This window comes from Pseudophryne corroboree, chromosome 1, assembly GCF_028390025.1.
Source record: "Pseudophryne corroboree isolate aPseCor3 chromosome 1, aPseCor3.hap2, whole genome shotgun sequence".
Classification (NCBI taxonomy): Eukaryota; Metazoa; Chordata; class Amphibia; order Anura; family Myobatrachidae; genus Pseudophryne; species Pseudophryne corroboree.
In genome coordinates, this window is record NC_086444.1 from 22,451,938 (window position 1) to 22,477,144 (window position 25,207).

Here is a 25,207-nt window from a genome sequence, read left to right on the forward strand (position 1 = left end):
TACCTGGCGCATTGTGTATAACGTGCTCTATCTGGCGCAATGTGTATAACATGCTCTATCTGGCGCAATGTGTATAACATGCTCTACCTGGTGCAATGTGTATAACATGCTCTACCTGGTGCAATGTGTATAACATGCTCTACCTGGTGCAATGTGTATAACATGCTCTACCTGGTGCAATGTGTATAACATGCTCTACCTGGTGCAATGTGTATAACATGCTCTACTTGGCTCAATGTGTATAATGTGCTCTACCTGGTGCATTGTGTATAACGTGATCTACCTGTCGCATGTGTAAAAAATAATAATGTGTAATATTATATATATATATATATATATATATATATATATATATATACATACACACACTTTAAAAAAAATAATAATACTGGATTATATTGAAATTAACCATTTGTTTGTACAAACAAATGGTACTAATTTCAATAAAATCCATGTTTACTTCAGGAAAAAAAATTAATTAATTGACTATATAATATTTTTTTTTACTGTAAATACTAACTTATTATTGAAGTTTCCACAAACGAATTGCAGCCAGCCAAGGAGTGACAGCAGGAGGCTGAGAATGAGCCTGAGGTGCGCAACCAACTTCAAGGCAGACCGTAGGACCCTAGGCTCCCTGTAGTAACCGCAGCACTAACCTCCTCCCACTTCTCCCTCCCAGCAGTGCAAGCGGGCGAGCGGCGGCGTGATGACGTCACGGGACTTGCATGATGAAGACGTGATCATGTGTATGGACCCGGCCGCGGCGGAGTCTCCCAGCCGGGAGGAAGGTATGCAATGATAATTGTGCTGTAGTGGAGTCTTCTTGTTGCAGGCGGGGATGTAGGATTTTGAGTTGATGGGGGCGCGATCGTAAATGTTGTGCTTGGTGCCAGACGGCAAATAGAGCAATGTAGTTACGATCGTACCCCCGTCGACTCAAAATCCTACACCCCCGCCTGCAACAAGAAGACTCCACTACGGCACAGTTTTAATCGCATACCATCCACCCCCTCCCGGCTGGAAGACTCCGCAGCGGCACAGTTACAATTGCTCCCCCAATGCCTCCCCCGCCCCGCTGACTGAAAGTCACACCCCCCGCCTGGAAGACTCCGCCGGGTCCGTGCTGTGTGACAGTGTCATGAAGCAGGGGATGCAGCAGGTGTGAGTGTGCAGCTTAATTTGGTGTCACCCCATTGAAGGGTGACACCCGGGTGCGGGCCGCACCCCCCGCACCCGCCTCATGACGCCACTGGTGTATAGAGTGGTTCCAAGTACCGATGTAGGAGCCTGGTGGTGGCATCGAGTTACCCGCCACTACGCAGTGGGAGGAGTCAGTAACAGGCACTTACTGAAGATGAGAGGGAATCCCTAGGAGTGGTGAAGTAAGCCCACTCAACCCTCCTGGTTTCAGGGGCCAACCCGCTATCAACATGTTCATCCTGATTTACATGGAGGTAAACCTTGGTCAGACAGTCTCAGGCGCCTCCACTGCCTGTACCCTGAAATCAGTACACGGGGGGTAATTCAGATGCGTTTTCACACAGCGGGCGGTCAGATCCGAACTGCATATGAACCGCAATGCGCAAGTGAGACGGACGGCTGCAACGGGGATTAGCGCCCTGCGACGGGATTGTGCAAAGTATCTATTTGCACGGGCATTCGCAAGGAGATTGACAGGAAGAAGGCGTTTGTGGGTGGCAACTGACCGTTTTCAGGGAGTGTCCGGAAAAACGCTGGTGGGCTCAAGCATTTGCAGGGAGGATTCCTGACGTCAATACCGGTCCCAGACAGGCTGATGTGATCGCAGCGGCTGAGTAAGTCCTGGGCTGCACAGAGATTGCACAAAATCTGTTTGTGGAGCTCTGCTACACATGCGTTTGCAATCTTGCACACCTAAAATACCCTCCACCTGTAGGCGGTGTCAATCTGATCGCAGCAGTGCAAAAATCGCCTGTTAGCGATCAGATCTGAATGACCCCCCACTGTTGGGAGACAGGATTTATGGATAAATGGAGAGAACACACACACTCCAAACAGATGCCCCATGACTGGGAATTAAACTCATTACTTAAGTGCTGTGAGCCAGCAATGCTAACCACTGTGCCACCATGCCATCCAAATGAGCAAGGGTCATAGTATATAGAGCAGCGATACCTAATTAACTACAAAACGACCACGGTAAACTCTTCTGCGCTTAGTTTGGGATCTGGGATTAATTATAGTGAATGCGTTACATTTTTCTGGTTGCCTTCTGTGTTTTTCAGCAGTGTGTGTATAACATAAGGCAGATTACGCCTTCTATTGTAGCTGCTACGGGATATGACGCCGTTTTAGTCAACTGTTTGCATTTACACTCCAGGAGCATTTCCGTGTTCATTGGCAAAGGAAATGAACAACTCTGCGCGATGATATAAGAACATTGCTGCCAAGCACAGAGCAATGCCAAATTACTTATGGCAACATATGCAGTCAGGGCATGTACAGTATACTATAAATCAATAAAAAGTCATGCAAAGGTGGAAGACCCTTCCGCTGTAAGACCGTCTTCCATCCTATTATCCTGGTGGTGGTAATGCTGCGTGCAGAGAAATGAAGTCATACAGGGGTTTAATATTAGTTTACAGCAAATCGGCAACAATCAACGCAGATGCTAAATACGTTATCAACATGTTTATATCGATACAGTACAAAGATCTCTGCAGCATTATTAGAGGCTAGAGGAGGCTGGGCACTTACTGTATATTCATTCATAGAGGTATTTATAGTCAAATTACTTTAGGGGAAATCTGATGAGCTGTATTACATAACTAAGTAACAGAGGTAGGTCATGTGACGGCCGTCGGTCACGCATATCACATCCGCTTAGGGCACGTATGTTCCCAAATATACCACTATATGCTGCTATATCCTGATTATATTATCTGGCGTTATATATAAAACGACTGCAGAATCATCTCAGAAGTGGATGATAGAATTAAAGTGCAAATCCTGTCATTGAATCTATATATGCGTATATATATTTATATGTACATATACACCACTGCACACACACACATACACAATGGGGGTAATTCCAAGTTGATCGCAGCAGTATTTTTGTTAGCAAATGGGCAAAACCATGGTGGTCATTCCGAGTTGTTCGCTCGGTAATTTTCTTCGCATCGCAGCGATTTTCCGCTTATTGCGCATGCGCAATGTTCGCACTGCGACTGCGCCAAGTAAATTTGCTATGCAGTTAGGAATTTTACTCACGGCATTACGAGGTTTTTTCTTCGTTCTGGTGATCGTAATGTGATTGACAGGAAGTGGGTGTTTCTGGGCGGAAACTGGCCGTTTTATGGGAGTGTGTGAAAAAACGCTACCGTTTCTGGGAAAAACGCGGGAGTGGCTGGAGAAACGGAGGAGTGTCTGGGCGAACGCTGGGTGTGTTTGTGACGTCAAACCAGGAACGACAAGCACTGAACTGATCGCACTGGCAGAGTAAGTCTCGAGCTACTCAGAAACTGCACAGAGAAGTCTTTTCGCAATATTGCGATTCTTTCGTTCGCAATTTTGAGAAGCTAAGATTCACTCCCAGTAGGCGGCGGCTTAGCGTGTGCAAAGCTGCTAAAAGCAGCTTGCGAGCGAACAACTCGGAATGAGGGCCCATGTGCACTGCAGGTGGGGCAGATATAACATGTGCAGAGAGAGATAGATTTGGGTGGGGTGTGTTCAATCTGCAATCTAATTTGCAGTGTAAAAATAAAGCAGCCAGTATTTACCCTGCACAGAAACAAAACAACCCTCCCAAATCTAACTCTCTCTGCACATGTTATATCTGCCTCCCCTGCAGTGCACATGGTTTTGCCCAACTGCTAACAAAATTCCTGCTGCGATCAACTTGGAATTACCCCCATTGGGTATAATAGGACAGGAGGCTCTGTGGAATGTTCTGTAATGGTCTCTGAAGCCCATGTACAACATAGTGACACAGGAGTAGACGAGGGTGGACGGCCTGCTCAGCAGTAATAGGCGTCTTTCATGCAGGATATCGGGTCCCCACTATGACGTCACAGCTTTCCCGCAAGAATCCACTATCTGGACGAACACATTGGTTGGATCTATCTTTTTTTAGTTTTTGTTGTTTTCTTTTTAATAAATGTATGGACGGAAGGTGGAGGATGAGAATCCGGGCTCGTGCCATTTTCCCAGACTTGTTTCTGGGCTGACACCGGATTTGAACATATTGTTAATGTAAGATTGCTATGATTGGATGAATGTTCTTACTGTGTGTTCTATTGTACTCATATGGAAAATATTTCTTTGCTGACATATATGTAACTGTCATGCTTCAATAAAGAAAGAATCCAGTATCTACTACACACATTGATAGTTCCATATGTCAGGGGTCCCCAGCTCTTCCCTGTGGCCCAGGAACCTCTAGCCGGATATCTGGTGTATGCACCCTGCAATAATCATTCTTCTGTGTTGGAATGGGATCCGGTTGGGATACTGTGAGTAAGAATACCGACACAGGAATCTCAACACTACTTGGAATGCCAACACCTGGCATCCCCAATAGGGTCACTAGCCCAGCGCCCGAACCCCAAACGAGCATCCACCGGGGACACGGGAGAGGTAAGCTGCAGGGGGTGTTTAGGTGTAGGCTGCAGGGAGGGGGGTTAGGGATAGGCTGCGCCCGGTGATTAGGTTTAGGCTGCAGGGAGGGGGTTAGGTTTAGGCACCACCGGGTTGGGTTAGGTTTAGGCTGTTAGAAGGAAGGGTTGGGGGGCTAGGAGGGGAAGGTAAGTATACTTACCTTCCCCTGTCGGGATTCTGATCATCGGGATGCCGCGGTCGGTATTCTGACCACCAGCATTTCAATCCTAACCCACTGGAACGAGACATCTAAGAGCCCAATATTAACGGACGATAAGTGACTCTGATAACCAGTCCATGAAACAAAGGTTGCGATTAGTCAGTGTTCCAAGACATCGCAGAAAACTCCTTTTCAAAAACTCCCAATCAAGGGCCCCATTTAACAACGAGACATAACCCTGTTAGCACTGACTACAGGAGTTACGTCCTCCTTTCAGTATTTAACAGACAGCTGTAACTCTGTCACTGCAGCGCTTACGCCATATATAGATGGCAATGGCGATACATTCCCCAACGCCAGCAAAGGGGATTTATCAGCAGCCTTTCAGGCTCCGGCAAAGCCTTCCAGGCACTGGCGAGCCCCCGCCAATGGTGCCGGGGGAAAGTGGAGGCACAGCAGCCCGTTGCGTGGAGGGTGCCGCTGAGGTGGGAGACGACGCTGGACCTCGCTGGAGAGCTAAGTAATGTTAAATACCAACAGCATATTCATTAATATCCCTGTAATACTAATGAAATAGGCCGCTAGTAATAAGATTAATTATTACATGGCGCTACTGTAGCTGCAATGTCTGAGAAGGATGAATAAATAAATCCTTTGTAGTATATATCTGGTAGGCGGAGTCACACATTTCTATAAACCTGCTTCTCAGGGCCACTGACAACGCCAGCTGACCGGACTAGAAGGTGAATGATTAAACTAATAGGGATCAGAGCTGTTGTGAGATTGGTATGTCCTACAAACATGAGTCATTAGCAGTCACAGGGGCTATTGCTGACTAAGCACTGTGTATTATATTATTATAATTCCCATCTACTAGAATATAATACATATTTATGCCTCGAGTAGAAGCAGGAACTGGTGCTAACCCCTGCGGACCACATGATACACCGGATCCCCCACTCTCAGTCTTCCGGTTTGCTCCACACCGTAGTACTGGCCAAAGAGGGGTGAGGTCTTGTACAGGTGGCTCAGGGAGGGATCACTCTGACGGAAGGTTCTCAGGGTGTCCAGGGGTTCCTTGCGGCTCAGAACTCCAGTGTTTGGGTCCACAGTGGTCAAGATGCATCGACCACAGGCCATGACCCGCTTTAGCCTGGTTGTGCCCACTTTCACATCATCCCAACCATCCTCCGCAAAGGCCTGGCAGCCGGACACGACGATGCAGGGTCTGAAGTTCCCCAGAGACACGGGCTGCTCCATACGTTTGTTCAGATCTTCTAGGGACGTCTCAGAAAGCAGCATGATGGGGCTGGCATCAGGATAAGCAATCAAGTCTTTGTCTCTGAACAGTTTCTCCTTATCGTTGGACTTGCGAGGCTTCATCATTCCGGACTCGAAATGCACCAACCGGTAAGGCTTGCTGCTTTGGAAATAGGAAGTGAGCCAAATAGAAGCCTCCTCTCCACTGTCCCGCCCCTGGATGTCGCTCCCAAATACCCGGCAGTCCAGCACTTTGTTGCTCTTGGGCAATGGCACTGGTACCACTAGCTTCTCCATCCCTGGGGCTTCCAGACAGAGGGAGTCACCACAGCCAGTCACAGAAATGAGGACCATCCGTGGCTCCTGCCTACCTGTCACCATGTGCCCATCCTCTGTCACCACCAGCCAATGGCGATCTTCCAGTTCTTCATTTACCAAACCCAGGTCTATACACTCAGCTTCTTGCACTGAGACCCCTCGGCAGGACTTGATGGGGTATATGATGAGCTGGGACACCGTGCCGACATGTCGCAGCTCCAGGCGATTCCTCTTCCACCACATCCAGGAGGCGACGGCTGTGACTCCCAGGCCCGCTGCGCAGAGCAGAGCTAAGCGATGACGCGAGAGGTTCTGCACTGCAGATTGTGCAACTCCAGAGATGCTCCCAAGAGGGGAATGGAGGGAGCTGGACATTTTCCCAGAGAATTCCTGCAGAATGACAATGGCGGAATGCAGAAATGTACTTCGCTCCAGTCACTTTGCTGTAGTGGCCTACGATGAAAAATGAGTTCAACACAGTGAGAAGATATGATGGACTGAGTAGGCACAACAAAGTCACATGCAATAGCTACTGCAAATCTATAGTAATGTACATGCAGGACTTCTGCTGGCCATATACTGCACTATATAGAAACATAGGATGTGACGGCAGATAAGAACCACTTGGCCCATTTAGTCTTCCTCTTTTTTTTTTTTTTTACCATACTGTTACCTCAAACCGTATTTGATCCTTATGTCTATCCCATGCATGTTTACATTGATCTACGGTCTTAGCCTCTACCACCTCTGATGGGAGGCAATTCCACTTGTCCACTACCCTTTCTGTGAAGTAATGTTTCCTCACATTTCCCCTGAACCTCCCCCCCTCCAGTCTCAGTGCATGTCCTCGTGTCCTATTGCTTAATTTGGAGAATGTTTCTCTCCTGGACCTTCGTAAAACCCTTGATATATGTGACAGTTTCTATCATGTTCCCCCATTCCCTTCTCTACTCCACACTGTACATATTGAGATTTTTTAGTCTTTCTGGGTATGTTGTGTGATGTAGGCCATGCACTATTTCATACCCTCCAACATGAGCCGCCCCACTAGGTACAAAATGCTCTGTTTCTGGACTTCCCTCTTAATTTATTATTGCCATCACCTGTGAAGAAACAGCTTTCTTATCATTTAACTAGTTCAACACAGGTGATGGAAATCATAAATTAAGAGGGAAGTCCAGAAACAGAGCATTTTGTACCTAGTGGGGCGGGTCATGTTGGAGGGTCTGCTATTTTAGTTGCCCTTCTCTGTACAGTCTCTAATGCAGGCATTCCCAACCACGGTCCTCAAGGCACACCAACAGTGCAGGTTTTAGTGATATCCAGGCTGCAGCACAGATGGTTAAATCAAAATAACTGAGCTACTAATTAAGTCACCTGTGCTGAAGCCTGGATATCACAAAAACCTGCACTGTTAGCGTGCCTTGAGGACCGTGGTTGGGAATGCCTGCTCTAATGTATTAATATAATTTTGAAGATATGGCCTCCAAAACTGGACACAGTATTCTAGATGAGGCCGTACCAATGACCTATACAGGGGCATTATTACTTCTTTCTTTCTGCTGCTGATTCCTCTCCCAATGCACCAAGCATCTGACTTGCCTTTCTCATTGCTTTGTTACATTGCTGACCTGTCTTTATGTCACCTGAGATAGTGACTCCTAGATCCCTTTCCTCCTCAGTAGTTCCAGTATAGTGCCATTAATACTATATTTATCCTTTATGTCACCTGAGATAGTGACTCCTAGATCCCTTTCCTCCTCAGTAGTTCCCAGTATAGTGCCATTAATACTATATTTATCCTTTATGTCACCTGAGATAGTGACTCCTAGATCCCTTTCCTCCTCAGTAATTTCCAGTATAGTGCCATTAATATTATATTTCTCTGACGTCCTAGTGGATGCTGGGGACTCCGTCAGGACCATGGGGAATAGCGGCTCCGCAGGAGACAGGGCACAAAATTTAAAAGTTTGACCACTAGGTGGTGTGTACTGGCTCCTCCCCCTATGACCCTCCTCCAAGCCTCAGTTAGGTTTTTGTGCCCGTCCGAGCAGGGTGCAATCTAGGTGGCTCTCATAAAGAGCTGCTTAGAGTAAAAGTTTTGATAGTTTTATTATTTTCAGTGAGTCCTGCTGGCAACAGGCTCACTGCAACGAGGGACCTAGGGGAGAAGAAGTGAACTCACCTGCGTGCAGGATGGATTTGCTTCTTAGGCTACTGGACACTAGCTCCAGAGGGACGATCACAGGTACAGCCTGGATGGGTCACCGGAGCCGCGCCGCCGACCCCCTTGCAGATGCCGAAGTAAGAAGAGGTCCAGAAACCGGCGGCTGAAGGCTTTTCAGTCTTCATGAGGTAGCGCACAGCACTGCAGCTGTGCGCCATTGCGCTCAGGCACACTTCACACCGGCGGTCACTGAGGGTGCAGGGCGCTGGGGGGGGCGCCCTGGGCAGCAATGTTAATACCTTCTGGCTAAAAAGAATACATCACATATAGTCCATGAGGCTATATGGATGTATTTCACCCCTGCCAGGTCTCAGAAAAACCGGGAGAAGAGCCCGCCGGAATAGGGGGCGGGGCCTATCTCCTCAGCACACAGCGCCATTTTCCTACACAGCTCCGCTGCTAGGAAGGCTCCCAGGCTCTCCCCTGCACTGCACTACAGAAACAGGGTAAAAAACAGAGAGGGGGGGCATTTTTTGGCGATATTATATATATTTAAGCAGCTATAAGGAAACAACACTTATATAAGGTTGTTCCTATATAATTATAGCGCTTTGGTGTGTGCTGGCAAACTCTCCCTCTGTCTCCCCAAAGGGCTAGTGGGGTCCTGTCTTCTATCAGAGCATTCCCTGTGTGTCTGCTGTGTGTCGGTACGTGTGTGTCGACATGTATGAGGACGATGTTGGTGTGGAGGCGGAGCAATTGCCGGTAATGGTGATGTCACCCCCTAGGGAGTCGACACCGGAATGGATGGCTTTGTTTATGGAATTACGTGATAATGTCAGCACGCTGCAAAAGTCGGTTGACGTCATGAGACGACCGGCAAACCAGTTAGTACCTGTACAGGCGTCTCAAACACCGTCAGGGGCTGTAAAACGCCCTTTGCCTCAGTCGGTCGACACAGACCAAGACACGGACACCGAATCTAGTGTCGACGGTGAAGAAACAAACGTATTTTCCAGTAGGGCCACACGTTATATGATCACGGCAATGAAGGAGGCTTTGCATATCTCTGATACTGCAAGTACCACAAAAAGGGGTATTATGTGGGGTCTGAAAAAACTACCTGTAGTTTTTCCTGAATCAGAGGAATTGAATGACGTGTGTGATGAAGCGTGGGTTACCCCTGATAAAAAACTGCTAATTTCAAAGAAGTTATTGGCGTTATACCCTTTCCCGCCAGAGGTTAGGGCACGCTGGGAAACACCCCCTAGGGTGGACAAGGCGCTCACACGTTTATCCAAACAAGTGGCGTTACCGTCTCCTGATACGGCCGCCCTCAAGGATCCAGCTGATAGGAGGCTGGAAAATACTCTAAAAAATATATACACACATACTGGTGTTATACTGCGACCAGCAATCGCCTCAGCCTGGATGTGCAGTGCTGGGGTGGCTTGGTCGGATTCCCTGACTGAAAATATTGATACCCTGGATAGGGACAGTATTTTATTGACTATAGAGCAATTAAAGGATGCATTCCTTTATATGCGAGATGCACAGAGGGATATCTGCACTCTGGCATCAAGAGTAAGTGCGATGTCCATATCTGCCAGAAGAAGTCTATGGACACGACCGTGGTCAGGCGATGCGGATTCCAAACGGCATATGGAAGTATTGCCGTATAAAGGGGAGGAATTATTTGGGGTCGGTCTATCGGATTTGGTAGCCACGGCAACAGCCGGGAAGTCCACCTTTTTACCTCAAGTCCCCTTCCAGCAGAAAAAGACGCAGTCTTTTCAGCCGCAGTCCTTTCGTTCCTATAAGAACAAGCGAGCAAAAGGACATTCATATTTGCCCCGAGGCAAAGGAAAGGGTAAGAGACTGCAGCAAGCAGCCCCTTCCCAGGAGCAGAAGTCCTCCCCGGCTTCTGCAAAGGCCTCAGCATGACGCTGGGACCTTACAAGCGGACTCAGGGGCGATGGGGGGTCGCCTCAAGAATTTCAGCGCACAGTGGGCTCACTCGCAGGTGGACCCCTGGATCCTGCAGGTAGTATCTCAGGGTTACAGGTTGGAATTCGAGAAGTCTCCCCCTCGCCGGTTCCTAAAATCTGCTTTGCCAACGTCTCCCTCAGACAGGGCGACGGTATTGGAAGCCATTCACAAGCTGTATTCTCAGCAGGTGATAATCAAGGTACCCCTTCTACAACAGGGAAAGGGGTATTACTCCACGCTATTTGTGGTACCGAAGCCGGACGGCTCGGTAAGACCTATTCTAAATCTGAAATCTCTGAACCTGTACATACAAAAATTCAAGTTCAAGATGGAGTCACTCAGAGCAGTGATAGCGAATCTGGAAGAAGGGGATTTTATGGTGTCCTTGGACATCAAGGATGCTTACCTTCATGTCCCAATTTGCCCTTCACAACGGCAAAGGGGAGTAAGAACGATACTAGTGGCTCCGGACTGGCCAAGAAGGACTTGGTACCCGGAACTTCAGGAGATGCTCACGGAAGATCCGTGGCCTCTACCTCTAAGAAGGGATCTGCTTCAGCAGGGACCGTGTCTATTCCAAGACTTACCGCGGCTGCGTTTGACGGCATGGCGGTTGAACGCCGGATCCTAAGGGAAAAAGGCATTCCGGAAGAGGTCATCCCTACCCTGGTCAAAGCCAGGAAGGAGGTGACTTTCCTCCTCAGTAGTTCCCAGTATAGCGCCATTACTACTATATTTATCCTTTATATCACCTGAAATAGTGACTCCTAGATCCCTTTCCTCCTCAGTAGTTTCCAGTATAGTGCCATTAATACTATATTTATCCTTTATGTCAGCTTAAATAGTGACTACTAGATCCCTTTCCTCCTCAGTAGTTCCCAGTATAGTGCCATTAATACTATATTTATCCTTTATGTCACCTGAAATAGTGACTCCTAGATCCCTTTCCTCCTCAGTAGTTCCCAGTATAGTGCCATTAATACTATATTTATCCTTTATGTCACCTGAAATAGTGACTCCTAGATCCCTTTCCTCCTCAGTAGTTTCCAGTATAGTGCCATTAATACTATATTTATCCTTTATGTCACCTGAAATAGTGACTCCTAGATCCCTTTCCTCCTCAGTAGTTCCCAGTATAGTGCCATTAATACTATATTTATCCTTTATGTCACCTGAAATAGTGACTCCTAGATCCCTTTCCTCCTCAGTAGTTTCCAGTATAGTGCCATTAATACTATATTTATCCTTTATGTCACCTGAAATAGTGACTCCTAGATCCCTTTCCTCCTCAGTAGTTTCCAGTATAGTGCCATTAATACTATATTTATCCTTTATGTCACCTGAAATAGTGACTCCTAGATCCCTTTCCTCCTCAGTAGTTTCCAGTATAGTGCCATTAATACTATATTTATCCTTTATGTCACCTGAGATAGTGACTCCTAGATCCCTTTCCTCCTCAGTATCTCCCAGTATAGTGCCATTAATACTATATTTATCCTTTATGTCACCTGCAATAGTGACTCCTAGATCCCTTTCCTCCTCAGTAGTTCCCAGTATAGCGCCATTACTACTATATTTATCCTTTATATCACCTGAAATAGTGACTCCTAGATCCCTTTCCTCCTCAGTAGTTTCCAGTATAGTGCCATTAATACTATAGTTATCCTTTATGTCACCTGATATAGTGACTCCTAGATCCCTTTCCTCCTCAGTAGTTCCCAGTATAGTGCCATTAATACTATATTTATCCTTTATGTCAGCTTAAATAGTGACTACTAGATCCCTTTCCTCCTCAGTAGTTCCCAGTATAGTGCCATTAATACTATATTTATCCTTTATGTCACCTGAAATAGTGACTCCTAGATCCCTTTCCTCCTCAGTAGTTCCCAGTATAGTGCCATTAATACTATATTTATCCTTTATGTCACCTGAAATAGTGACTCCTAGATCCCTTTCCTCCTCAGTAGTTTCCAGTATAGTGCCATTAATACTATATTTATCCTTTATGTCACCTGAAATAGTGACTCTTAGATCCCTTTCCTCCTCAGTAGTTTCCAGTATAGTGTCATTAATACTATATTTATCCTTTATGTCACCTGAAATAGTGACTCCTAGATCCCTTTCCTCCTCAGAAGTTTCCAGTATAGTGCCATTAATACTATATTTATCCTTTATGTCACCTGTAATAGTGACTCCTAGATCCCTTTCCTCCTCAGTAGTTTCCAGTATAGTGCCATTAATACTATATTTATCCTTTATGTCACCTGAAATAGTGACTCCTAGATCCCTTTCCTCCTCAGTAGTTTCCAGTATAGTGCCATTAATACTATATTTATCCTTTATGTCACCTGAGATAGTGACTCCTAGATTCCTTTCCTCCTCAGTATCTCCCAGTATAGTGCCATTAATACTATATTTATCCTTTATGTCATCTGAGATAGTGACTCCTAGATCCCTTTCCTCCTCATTAGTCCCTAGTATAGTGCCATTAATACTATATTTATCCTTTATGTCACCTGCAATAGTGACTCCTAGATCCCTTTCCTCCTCAGTAGTTCCCAGTATAGCGCCATTACTACTATATTTATCCTTTATATCACCTGAAATAGTGACTCCTAGATCCCTTTCCTCCTCAGTAGTTTCCAGTATAGTGCCATTAATACTATAGTTATCCTTTATGTCACCTGATATAGTGACTCCTAGATCCCTTTCCTCCTCAGTAGTTCCCAGTATAGTGCCATTAATACTATATTTATCCTTTATGTCAGCTTAAATAGTGACTACTAGATCCCTTTCCTCCTCAGTAGTTCCCAGTATAGTGCCATTAATACTATATTTATCCTTTATGTCACCTGAAATAGTGACTCCTAGATCCCTTTCCTCCTCAGTAGTTCCCAGTATAGTGCCATTAATACTATATTTATCCTTTATGTCACCTGAAATAGTGACTCCTAGATCCCTTTCCTCCTCAGTAGTTTCCAGTATAGTGCCATTAATACTATATTTATCCTTTATGTCACCTGAATTAGTGACTCCTAGATCCCTTTCCTCCTCAGTAGTTCCCAGTATAGTGCCATTAATACTATATTTATCCTTTATGTCACCTGAAATAGTGACTCCTAGATCCCTTTCCTCCTCAGTAGTTTCCAGTATAGTGCCATTAATACTATATTTATCCTTTATGTCACCTGAAATAGTGACTCCTAGATCCCTTTCCTCCTCAGTAGTTTCCAGTATAGTGCCATTAATACTATATTTATCCTTTATGTCACCTGAAATAGTGACTCCTAGATCCCTTTCCTCCTCAGTAGTTTCCAGTATAGTGCCATTAATACTATATTTATCCTTTATGTCACCTGAGATAGTGACTCCTAGATCCCTTTCCTCCTCAGTATCTCCCAGTATAGTGCCATTAATACTATATTTATCCTTTATGTCACCTGCAATAGTGACTCCTAGATCCCTTTCCTCCTCAGTAGTTCCCAGTATAGCGCCATTACTACTATATTTATCCTTTATATCACCTGAAATAGTGACTCCTAGATCCCTTTCCTCCTCAGTAGTTTCCAGTATAGTGCCATTAATACTATAGTTATCCTTTATGTCACCTGATATAGTGACTCCTAGATCCCTTTCCTCCTCAGTAGTTCCCAGTATAGTGCCATTAATACTATATTTATCCTTTATGTCAGCTTAAATAGTGACTACTAGATCCCTTTCCTCCTCAGTAGTTCCCAGTATAGTGCCATTAATACTATATTTATCCTTTATGTCACCTGAAATAGTGACTCCTAGATCCCTTTCCTCCTCAGTAGTTCCCAGTATAGTGCCATTAATACTATATTTATCCTTTATGTCACCTGAAATAGTGACTCCTAGATCCCTTTCCTCCTCAGTAGTTTCCAGTATAGTGCCATTAATACTATATTTATCCTTTATGTCACCTGAAATAGTGACTCCTAGATCCCTTTCCTCCTCAGTAGTTTCCAGTACAGTGCCATTAATACTATATTTATCTTTTATGTCACCTGAAATAGTGACTCCTAGATCCCTTTCCTCCTCAGTAGTCTCCAGTATAGTGCCATTAATACTATATTTATCTTTTAGGTCACCTGAAATAGTGACTCCTAGATCCCTTTCCTCCTCAGTAGTTTCCAGTACAGTGCCATTAATACTATATTTATCTTTTATGTCACCTGAAATAGTGACTCCTAGATCCCTTTCCTCCATAGTAGTTCCCAGTATAGTGCCATTAATACTATATTTATCCTTTATGTCACCTGAAATAGTGACTCCTAGATCCCTTTCCTCCTCAGTAGTTCCAGTATAGTGCCATTAATACTATATTTATCCTTTATGTCACCTGAAATAGTGACTCCTAGATCCCTTTCCTCCTCAGTAGTTCCCAGTATAGTGCCATTAATACTATATTTATCCTTTATGTCACCTGAAATAGTGACTCCTAGATCCCTTTCCTCCTCAGTAGTTCCAGTATAGTGCCATTAATACTATATTTATCCTTTATGTCACCTGAAATAGTGACTCCTAGATCCCTTTCCTCCTCAGTAGTTTCCAGTATAGTGCCATTAATACTATAATTATCCTTTATGTCACCTGAAATAGTGACTCCTAGATCCCTTTCCTCCTCAGTAGTTCCCAGTATAGTGCCATTAATACTATATTTATCCTTTATGTCACCTGAAATAGTGACTCCTAGATCCCTTTCCTCCTCAGTAGTTCCCAGTATAGTGCCATTAATACTATATTTATCCTTTATGTCACCTGAAATAGTGACTCCTAGATCCCTTTCCTCCTCAGTAGTTCCCAGTATAGTGCCATTAATTTAATACTATATTTAGCCTTTGGATTTTTGAGACCCAAGTGAATGATTTTGCATTTTTTGGCATTAATCTGCAATTGCCGCACTCTTACCCATTCCTCTAGTCTACCTAGATCCTCAATCATTTGTTTTACCCCGCCTGTTGCATATCTTTGTTCCAACGTGACAACTAAACAGCAAGTTGGAACGATTATAGCGCAATGTTTGGTAATGAGTGATAATAGGCTGTTAGCATGAAAGTCAGAAAACGTCCGTTCCAACTTGTTTGTTAACTCAAACATGTTTCACCTACAAACCAGCCAATTATCATTCCAGTGCAGGGGGGAACAGAATGATGTTCAGCATAGGATTACGCAGACTCTGCATGTTTACAAGAACAAATCTGGAAAAACTGGCATGCGGCCCCACCTGATTTAAGGATAACTAGTACTGGGCATTGCCAGCTTGGGCTGATGGAAATATGGGAGGTACCCATAGTGCCACCAGCCTGGTTTCTCCAGGTGTGGTCGGGCACACAAAAATAGGTGTGAGGCTCCCACCTAGGTATAACCAGCCCTGGTGCCAATAGCACCAGGGTCCTTCTCTATGCTCAATGCCTAGTGGATATGGGGGTAATAGTAATAAAATAGATTTGAACACTTTTTCTTTAGGTGAACTATAAGTCCAAGCATAGCCTGGTTGCCAAACAGGGCTGCTGGGACAGGCTAGCACTTGGAAAACTGCAAGTGCCAGCGTGCTCTTGCACCAGGGCCAACTGGTACCTGTAGTTTGCTGAATAAAAATGGAAATAAAAATACACAGGGGGATACTTATCAAAGCTTGGAGAGAGCAAAAGTACAAACCAATAAGCTTCGAACTGTCGTATTACAGGCTGTGATAGAAAAATTTCATTAGCTGATTGGTTGGTACTTTATCTCTCTCCATTTTAACTCTCCCCAAGATATGCTAAATCTCCCCCACACACAGTTTAAGGGGAAAAAACACTAGTAAATAAGAGCACACTGTTTTCTTATAAACATCTTCTACAAATTCTTCCCTTTGGACTTCCTCAGGACCTTTGGACTTAGCAACTGTTTAACGAAAGATGTTTATTTATTAGTGGGTTTTTCTTGGCAAAGCCTAGTGTTAGATACCCTGCAATCAGGGGGCGTCTGCGTGGGTTTTCCTCTTGAGTTTGGTCACCAGCCTAAAGGTGTGTACACACGGTAAGATATTTTCTTCCGATTCTGACTATATAGTCAGAATCGGAAGAAAAGATAGTGCAGATCGCAAAGTGACAGTCACCTTGTGATCCCGATCCGATGCCGATGCGCGGCCCCGCGCGGTCGGCATCGGCAGAAAAAATAGGCTGTGCAGGCAAGTCAATCCTGGCTATCTCTATAGAAGAGATAGTCAGGATTGACATCGCACATAGCCAGCATCGCAAGCACACTCATTATGTGCTTGCGATACTGGCTAAGTGCCGACCCGGCCCCCTGTCGCACGGTGAGAATCGGATAAGTCCGAATCTCACCGTGTGTATGCACCCTTAGGGTGAACGCGCCCGCGCTGGTTAATAAGTGAACGTTATTTGTATTTAATGTTTTCGCATACAGAAGTAGGTGGACTGTGTCTGTCTATTTATGAGGCATCAGAAAACAGTTTAATTGGCTGAAAAGTTGTTTAGTTGGCTGATCTAATGACACAGGGGGGAGATTTATCAAAGCTTGGAGATAAAGGGAGGAGATGTATCAAGCGTTTGAGAGAGATGAAGTGGAGAGAGATAAAGTATCAGCCAATCAGCTCCTAGCTGCCATGTTACAGGCTGTGTTTGAAAAACGTCAGTTAGGAGCTGGTTGGCTGGTACTTTATCTCTCTCCAAGGCTTCGTACATAGACCTCACATAAGAGATTTTAAATGAATAAGATAATGCAGCCTGAGTGCATGAAGTTACCCCCGGATACATTATCATTATGAAGGACATTCCTTCGGATAGGAGAGAAGAGCAGAAAGCATTGTATATTCCAGGGCACAATGGAACATGGGGGCTTATCCCCTAAATCACTCCGCCCGCTAATTGTGCAGAATAGCGGGTGAGGAAGATTTGGCCACAAAACGGGTGTAAACTACTCTGGGGAAAAGCATACGCACAAATAACATATTTCTGGCGGTATGCAAGCGTGTGTACATCATGTGTAGCAGGTGATACCCCTCCTGACCGGCACACGCGTGTGTGTTTATATAGGCCTCCATAAGCCGCATGGGCGTGGGCGCACTACTTACTGTTGCATCTCTCCCTCCCCCATCCCGCCTCTTCATCCGTAAGCACGCACGAGCGGTAGATACATCCTAGTCTGCATTGGAGCATATGCGTGCGTTCTCTATGTGCAGTGCGAATATGCGCAATCTACTCTACGCCAAGTGGTGTGAGCTCCTCTCAGCGTCCGGCCAATAGTCTCGCAGTGTTCATCCCCTGAGGACATGCGCAGACATACAGGCTAAGGGGGTTGTACTGTCTGAGCGGAGTGTTGTGGGAATGCCATGGCGTGTTTCGGCACGCGGCTGCGATCTCTTTCGCAGCACCACAGCGACAGTGACCATATAATGAGAGAGTTACGAGGAAGACTCGTCGCCGTTACGACAGATGGTGCGTCGATGACTGAGTGATTGGAAGCACCAGCGCAGCTGAGCACTGCTCACATAAGCAAAGTGGGTGTCGCAGGGTTTGCGAGTCCGTCACACGGAAGTGCATTTGCACTTGGGAACCTGTGACAACTCGCACTTCTGCATCAGGCCCAGTAAGATCTGTTGTGGTTTCCCCTGAACCCTAGCTGAGGACAGATGTGTACATTTATCTATAGCATGTCAGGATTTCCAGATCTACTGAATAAAACCACAGAGGACTGACGAGCGGACTCACCGTTGCACAGCCACAGCTGCTGCAGATTTCCTCCTGTGTAATCCTCGGCTGAACCCAGTTCCGTGAGACCAGGAATGGGAGAGAGGTCTGGCCCGGCCCCTCGGCTATTCACAGATATGGAAATTTACTCTGACGAGCAAAGTCCAACATTCATAAGGCGGGCTGTATAGTACAGTGCTATTCCCATGTATGTAGGCTCAGGGATTACATCTGCGCACATTGGGGCAGATGTATTAACCTGGAGAAGGCATAAGGAAGTGATAAACCAGTGATAAGAGCAAGGTGATAAACACACGAGCCAATCAGCTGCTAACTGTCATTTTATATATTGGAGCTGATTGGCTGGTGCGTTTATCACCTTACACTTATCACTGGTTTATCACTTCCTTATGCCTTCTCCAGGTTAATACATCTGCCCCTAAGTATGCTGCGGACAGCGACCGGCCCAGACACTGACATCTGCGGAGTATAACTTACATGGTCGGTTACTTGCTCTGCAGTTACACATGCAATGCAAAGGGAGGACACGCGTGGTACACTTTCCACAGGACAGTAACAATCCTGCAGCAGAATAGATTTAATCAATACCAGTCATCAGGGCCACAGCAATAGACATATCTATCTAGGCAGCCCTAGATCTAGGCTAGGAGGTGAATGATAAAAGGTGATATGTATCAAGACTTCAAAAGATGACAAAAGAGGTATTGCCCTAAATAGCCAATCAGATTCTAGCTATCATTTTATAGAATGTAGAAGATAAATGATACCTATCACCTGATTGGCTGCTATGGGCGTTACGTCTACTTGTACTTTTTTAGGTTTGAAACATCTCCCCCTAAACCACTAGCCATTAGGGCTGTTCTCAAACTGGGAAACCTGGGATATATTCTTGTTTACTAGGCTATAATATACATGTATGCCCCGAGTGTTCCCCAGTAGCTGCAGGAACTGGTGCATGTGGTGTATGTAGTTCCTGTTGTTGTTTGTGTGTTCGGCGGAGGGATATACCGGATCTCATTTTGTGCTGTATATATAGTTGGTGTATAAATCTATTTTCTGTGTAATGTGCAGTTTTTTTACAGTAAAGGAGCGTGCAACAACCACTGTGTCATGGTGACTAGGGTCTATTTACTAAGCCTTGGATGGAGATAAAATACCAGCCAATCAGCTCCTAACTGTCATTTTTCAAACACAGCCTGTGACATGTCAGGAGCTGATTGGCTGGTACTTTATCTCCAGCGACTTTATCTCCATCCAAGGCTTAGTAAATAGATCCCTCAAGACCTTATTGGAAATATAAGTCACAAGGGCAGATGCATTAAAGCGTGGAGAGAGATAAAGTAGCAGCCAATCAGCTCCTGCCATGCTACAGGATGTGTTTGAAAAATGGCAGTTAGGAGCTGGTTGGTTGGTACTTTATCTCTCTCTTCAAGCTTTAATACATGTGTCCCATTGACTTGACACTGGTGACAAGGATTAAAGGCTCCTTCTCCCACAGTCAGCATACTGGAGATCTCAATAAGCAAATGGTTCCATAAAGGGTTCCCAGGATTCCATGTACCTGATGCGTTTCACTGTCTAGCGCAGCTTTCAAACTGTTAAATTCCAGGCGCTCAATTCCAAATGAAAAATACCTTCACAGTGTATCTGCAGGGTGTAATTATGCCTGTGTAATTAGTGAGACACGCCGCTGGCGTCCTTACACCCGTAGCACAAAACGGTTGGGTAGGGGGTTCCATTCAGTACCTGGCATAAGATATCAAGCGGCGGCATTTATAAGTGAAACCTAGTGGTGATCTATATTTGCAGACCGATATACGGAATCAAGGAACGGTATTATTTCGACTATCTGTTCTCTATATACATATTATTGGATAAACATCAGGACGTATTCATTCCATCCTTTACTTTTTTTTAACCATTTTTTTTTTTTTTTTTACTGTGCACAGATAAAACTCTAATTGATCCACCTTCAGGGTCTATAGACATTTGTATGAACCTCTACAGCAAGTTACTGATTGTGTATGTACTTTTATATGTGGTTTAATACCTTGGAGAATATTGAAGACCGTCTCTTTTTCTCTATATGCAAGTACCTTGATTTGGACCATCGCTAAATGGAAAACTTTCAGCATCACCACTGGATCGGTAAGTATTTACCAAAAGCTGGATATTTACTCTCCAAGGGATAAGCGCCCCCTTATTTGGATGTACTAGATTCTCCCAGGCCTGGGAATGATTTGCATTTGCCCAGAGACTGAGCTCATATGAGCAGATCAGAGATTATCCATATAGCCTTACCATATTATGAGTTTTATTAATTCTATTTGTGACCGGACGCCTCCGAAAGCCCTCACCGCCTCGCGTCCCGCGGTCACAGAATGGAGTTTAGGTCACACGGGACCTGGCCAATTAGGGGATTCCGGCTTACCATTAGTAACCGCCTGTTACTGACTCCACCCACTGCGCAGTGGGCGGGTACTATGCTGCCACCACTAGACTCTGGCATCTGGAACCATGGTTCTGCTCTGTATGTGTCAACATGCTGTCTTACCACACCTGTGTGGCGTTGACTGATCCCCACTAGTTGCTTGCCCAAGCACGTAGCTGGCAGAAGGCGGAGCTTGGAGACGTTAGGTGTACCCAAAACAGCCGGAGAATGGGGCTATGTTTGGCATACCCCTGCTGGTCACAAGATGAAGCGGGCATCTTGAGGCAAAAGATGTTTATTCGCTCAAAATAAGCCCTGAAAAGGACACCCTCCATGTTTCCAGGGTAACAGTAATACAGTTCATAGCAGAAGAAGATGGTATAATACACCACACACAGGGCAGCTTCCCTCGATCTTACTCCAATACACAATACCACATGGGGTAAGCCCACCCTGTTGTTCTCAACCAATAAGAGCGCCAAGTGGTACACATAATATGAGCTGCACACTATAGCGGCATAAGAGCACCAAGTGATACACATAATATGAGCTGCACACTATAACGGCATATGAGCGCCAAGTGGTTTATATAATATGAGGTGCACACTATAGCGGCATAAGAGCGCCAAGTGGTACACATAATATGAGCTTCACACTATAGCGGCATAAGAGCGCCAAGTGGTACACATAATATGAGGTGCACACTATAGCGGCATAAGAGCGCCAAGTGGTACACATAATATGAGGTGCACACTATAGCGGCATAAGAGCGCCAAGTGGTACACATAATATGAGGTGCACGCAATAGCGGCATAAGAGCACCAAGTGAGACACACAATATGAGCTTCACACTATAGCGGCATAAGAGCGCCAAGTGAGACACATAATATGAGGTGCACACTATAGCAGCATAAGAGCGCCAAGTGGTACACATAATATGAGGTGCACACTATAGCGGCATAAGAGCACCAAGTGGTACACATAATATGAGGTGCACGCAATAGCGGCATAAGAGCACCAAGTGAGACACACAATATGAGCTTCACACTATAGCGGCATAAGAGCGCCAAGTGAGACACATAATATGAGGTGCACACTATAGCGGCATAAGAGCGCCAAGTGATACACACAATATGAGCGTCACACTATAGCGGCATAAGAGCGCCAAGTGGTACACATAATATGAGGTGCACACTATAGCGGCATAAGAGCGCCAAGTGGTACACATAATATGAGGTGCACACTATAGCGGCATAAGAGCGCCAAGTGGTACACATAATATGAGGTGCACGCAATAGCGGCATAAAAGCACCAAGTGAGACACACAATATGAGCTTCACACTATAGCGGCATAAGAGCGCCAAGTGAGACACATAATATGAGGTGCACACTATAGCGGCATAAGAGCATCAAGTGAGACACACAATATGAGCTTCACACTATAGCGGCATAAGAGCGCCAAGTGGTACACATAATATGAGCTTCACACTATAGCGGCATAAGAGCGCCAAGTGGTACACATAATATGAGGTGCACACTATAGCGGCATAAGAGCACCAAGTGGTACACATAATATGAGGTGCACGCAATAGCGGCATAAGAGCACCAAGTGAGACACACAATATGAGCTTCACACTATAGCGGCATAAGAGCGCCAAGTGAGACACATAATATGAGGTGCACACTATAGCGGCATAAGAGCGCCAAGTGATACACACAATATGAGCGTCACACTATAGCGGCATAAGAGCGCCAAGTGAGACACATAATATGAGGTGCACACTATAGCGGCATAAGAGCACCAAGTGATACACATATGAGGTGCACACTAAAGCGGCATAAGAACGCCAAGTGATACACATAATATGAGCTTCACACTATAGCGGCATAAGAGCGCCAAGTGGTACACATAATATGAGGTGCACACTATAGCGGCATAAGAGCGCCAAGTGGTACACATAATATGAGGTGCACACTATAGCGGCATAAGAGCGCCAAGTGGTTTATATAATATGAGGTGCACACTATAGCGGCATAAGAGCGCCAAGTGGTACACATAATATGAGCTTCACACTATAGCGGCATAAGAGCGCCAAGTGGTACACATAATATGAGGTGCACACTATAGCGGCATAAGAGCGCCAAGTGGTACACATAATATGAGGTGCACACTATAGCGGCATAAGAGCGCCAAGTGGTACACATAATATGAGGTGCACGCAATAGCGGCATAAGAGCACCAAGTGAGACACACAATATGAGCTTCACACTATAGCGGCATAAGAGCGCCAAGTGAGACACATAATATGAGGTGCACACTATAGCGGCATAAGAGCACCAAGTGAGACACACAATGTGAGCTTCACACTATAGCGGCATAAGAGCGCCAAGTGGTACACATAATATGAGCTTCACACTATAGCGGCATAAGAGCGCCAAGTGGTACACATAATATGAGGTGCACACTATAGCGGCATAAGAGCGCCAAGTGATACACACAATATGAGCGTCACACTATAGCGGCATAAGAGCGCCAAGTGAGACACATAATATGAGGTGCACACTATAGCGGCATAAGAGCGCCAAGTGATACACATATGAGGTGCACACTAAAGCGGCATAAGAGCGCCAAGTGATACACATAATATGAGGTGCACACTATAACGGCAAAAGAGCGCCAAGTGGTTTGGGGCAGTATGGAAGTGGCAGGCATTGACTTACAAATAGAGTCAGCTACAGGTTCTGCTCGGTCAGTGATAAATGCAAGTGATTACAAATGCCTGCAGCAGAGATTCCTTTTAAAGAAAAACGAGTTTTATGGCAACTTTCTGCGAGGTACACTGGGCTCCACAAGGATAGACATTGGGGTGTAGAGTAGGATCTTGATCTGAGGCACCAACAGGCTCAAAAGTTTTGACTGTTCCCAAGATGCATAGTGCCGCCTCCTCTATAACCCCGCCTCTCTGCACAAGAGCTCAGTTTTTAGTTAACCAGCCCAATGCAGTAGCAGGAAAAGAGATGACAACAGTTCGTAGCCACATATACCAGACTCTCACGACAGGAGAAGTGTCAGCGGCTATTGCCATACCAACCCAAAGAAGCTAAGTGCGTCAGGGTGGGCGCCTTGTGGAGCCCAGTGTACCTCGCAGAAAGAGTTTTAACAAAGGTAAGTTCTTACCATAAAACTCGTTTTCTGCTGCGGAGTACACTGGGCTCCACAAGGATAGACATTGGGGATGTCCTACAGCAGTTCCTTATGGGAGGGGACGCACTGTAGCGGGCACAAGAATCCGGCGTCCAAAGGAAGCATCCTGGGAAGCGGCAGTATCGAAGGCATAGAACCTTATGAACGTGTTCACTGAGGACCATGTAGCCGCCTTGCACAATTGTTCAAGGGTCGCATCACGGTGGGCCGCCCAAGAAGGTCCAGCAGACCGAGTAGAATGGGCTGTAATGTGAGCAGGAGCTGACAGACCAGCCTGTACATAAGCATGTGCAATCACCATTCTAATCCATCTAGCCAAAGGTTGCTTGTGAGCTGGCCAGCCCCGTTTGTGAAACCCAAACAGAATAAAGAGAGAATCAGATTTTCCTAATAGAAGCAGTTCTCTTCACATAGATACGGAGAGCCCGTACCACATCCAAAGACCGCTCTTTGGGAAACAAGTCAGGAGAGACCAGGGCCGGAACCACAATCTCCTGGTTAAGGTGGAACGAAGAACCGCCGGGTCACGGTGAAAAATCAGATATGGGGAACTACAGGACAAGGCACCCAAATCCGACACTCTTCTAGTGGAGGCAATAGCCAGCAAAAACACCACCTTAAGGGAAAGCCACTTAAAGGTCAGCTGAGCCCAGAGGTTCAAATGGGAACTCTTGCAACGCCTCCAACACCACCGACAAGTCCCAAGGAGACACAGGCGGGACATAGGGAGGTTGGATACGCAACACACCCTGAGTAAAGGTATGAACATCAGGCAAGGTCGCAATTTTTCTCTGAAACCGCACCGACAAGGCAGAAATATGAACCTCGAGGGAAGCCAGACGCAGGCCTACATCTAGGCCCTGCTGCAGAAAAGCCAAAAGTTTGGCCATACTAAACTTGGAAGCGTCATAATTGTTAGATGCGCACCAAACAAAGTAAGAATGCCAGACCCATTGGTAAATCCGAGCAGAAGCCGGTTTCCGGGCCCGCAACATAGTTTTAATGACCGCCTCAGAAAAACCTTTAGCCCTCAAGACGAAAGCTTCAAGAGCCACGCCGTCAAAGACAGTCGGGCCAGGTCCTGGTAGACACAGGGGCCTTGAACGAGGAGACCTGGGCGTTGTGGAAGTAGAATCGGACGCTCTGACGATAAGCCTTGCAGGTCTGAGAACCAATGCCGTCTGGGCCACGCTGGAGCTATGAGAAGCAGAATTCCTCCTTCTTGCTTGAACTTCCGAATTACCCTGGGCAGGAGTGACACCGGAGGGAAAACGTACGGCAGCCGAAACCTCCACGG

General features: G+C 45.8%; 1 protein-coding gene across 1 annotated transcript; it reads right to left on the minus strand.

Annotated features, from left to right (window-relative positions):
- Positions 1-5,627: 5,627 nt before the first annotated feature.
- LOC135054405 (mitochondrial amidoxime-reducing component 1-like) lies at positions 5,628-18,340 on the minus strand. The gene is made up of 2 exons (XM_063957561.1): positions 18,275-18,340; positions 5,628-6,832 (listed from the first exon to the last, which is right to left on the minus strand). The coding sequence occupies exon 2, from the start codon at positions 6,752-6,754 to the stop codon at positions 5,723-5,725; it is 1,032 nt and encodes a 343-aa protein (XP_063813631.1). The 5' UTR covers positions 6,755-6,832; positions 18,275-18,340; the 3' UTR covers positions 5,628-5,722.
- Between the last annotated feature and the right edge of the window lie 6,867 nt (positions 18,341-25,207).

Bases quoted from the DNA above. Each gene is read 5' to 3' on its own strand.
- LOC135054405 (XM_063957561.1), bottom strand. From the start codon at position 6,754: ATGTCCAGCTCCCTCCATTCCCCTCTTGGGAGCATCTCTGGAGTTGCA.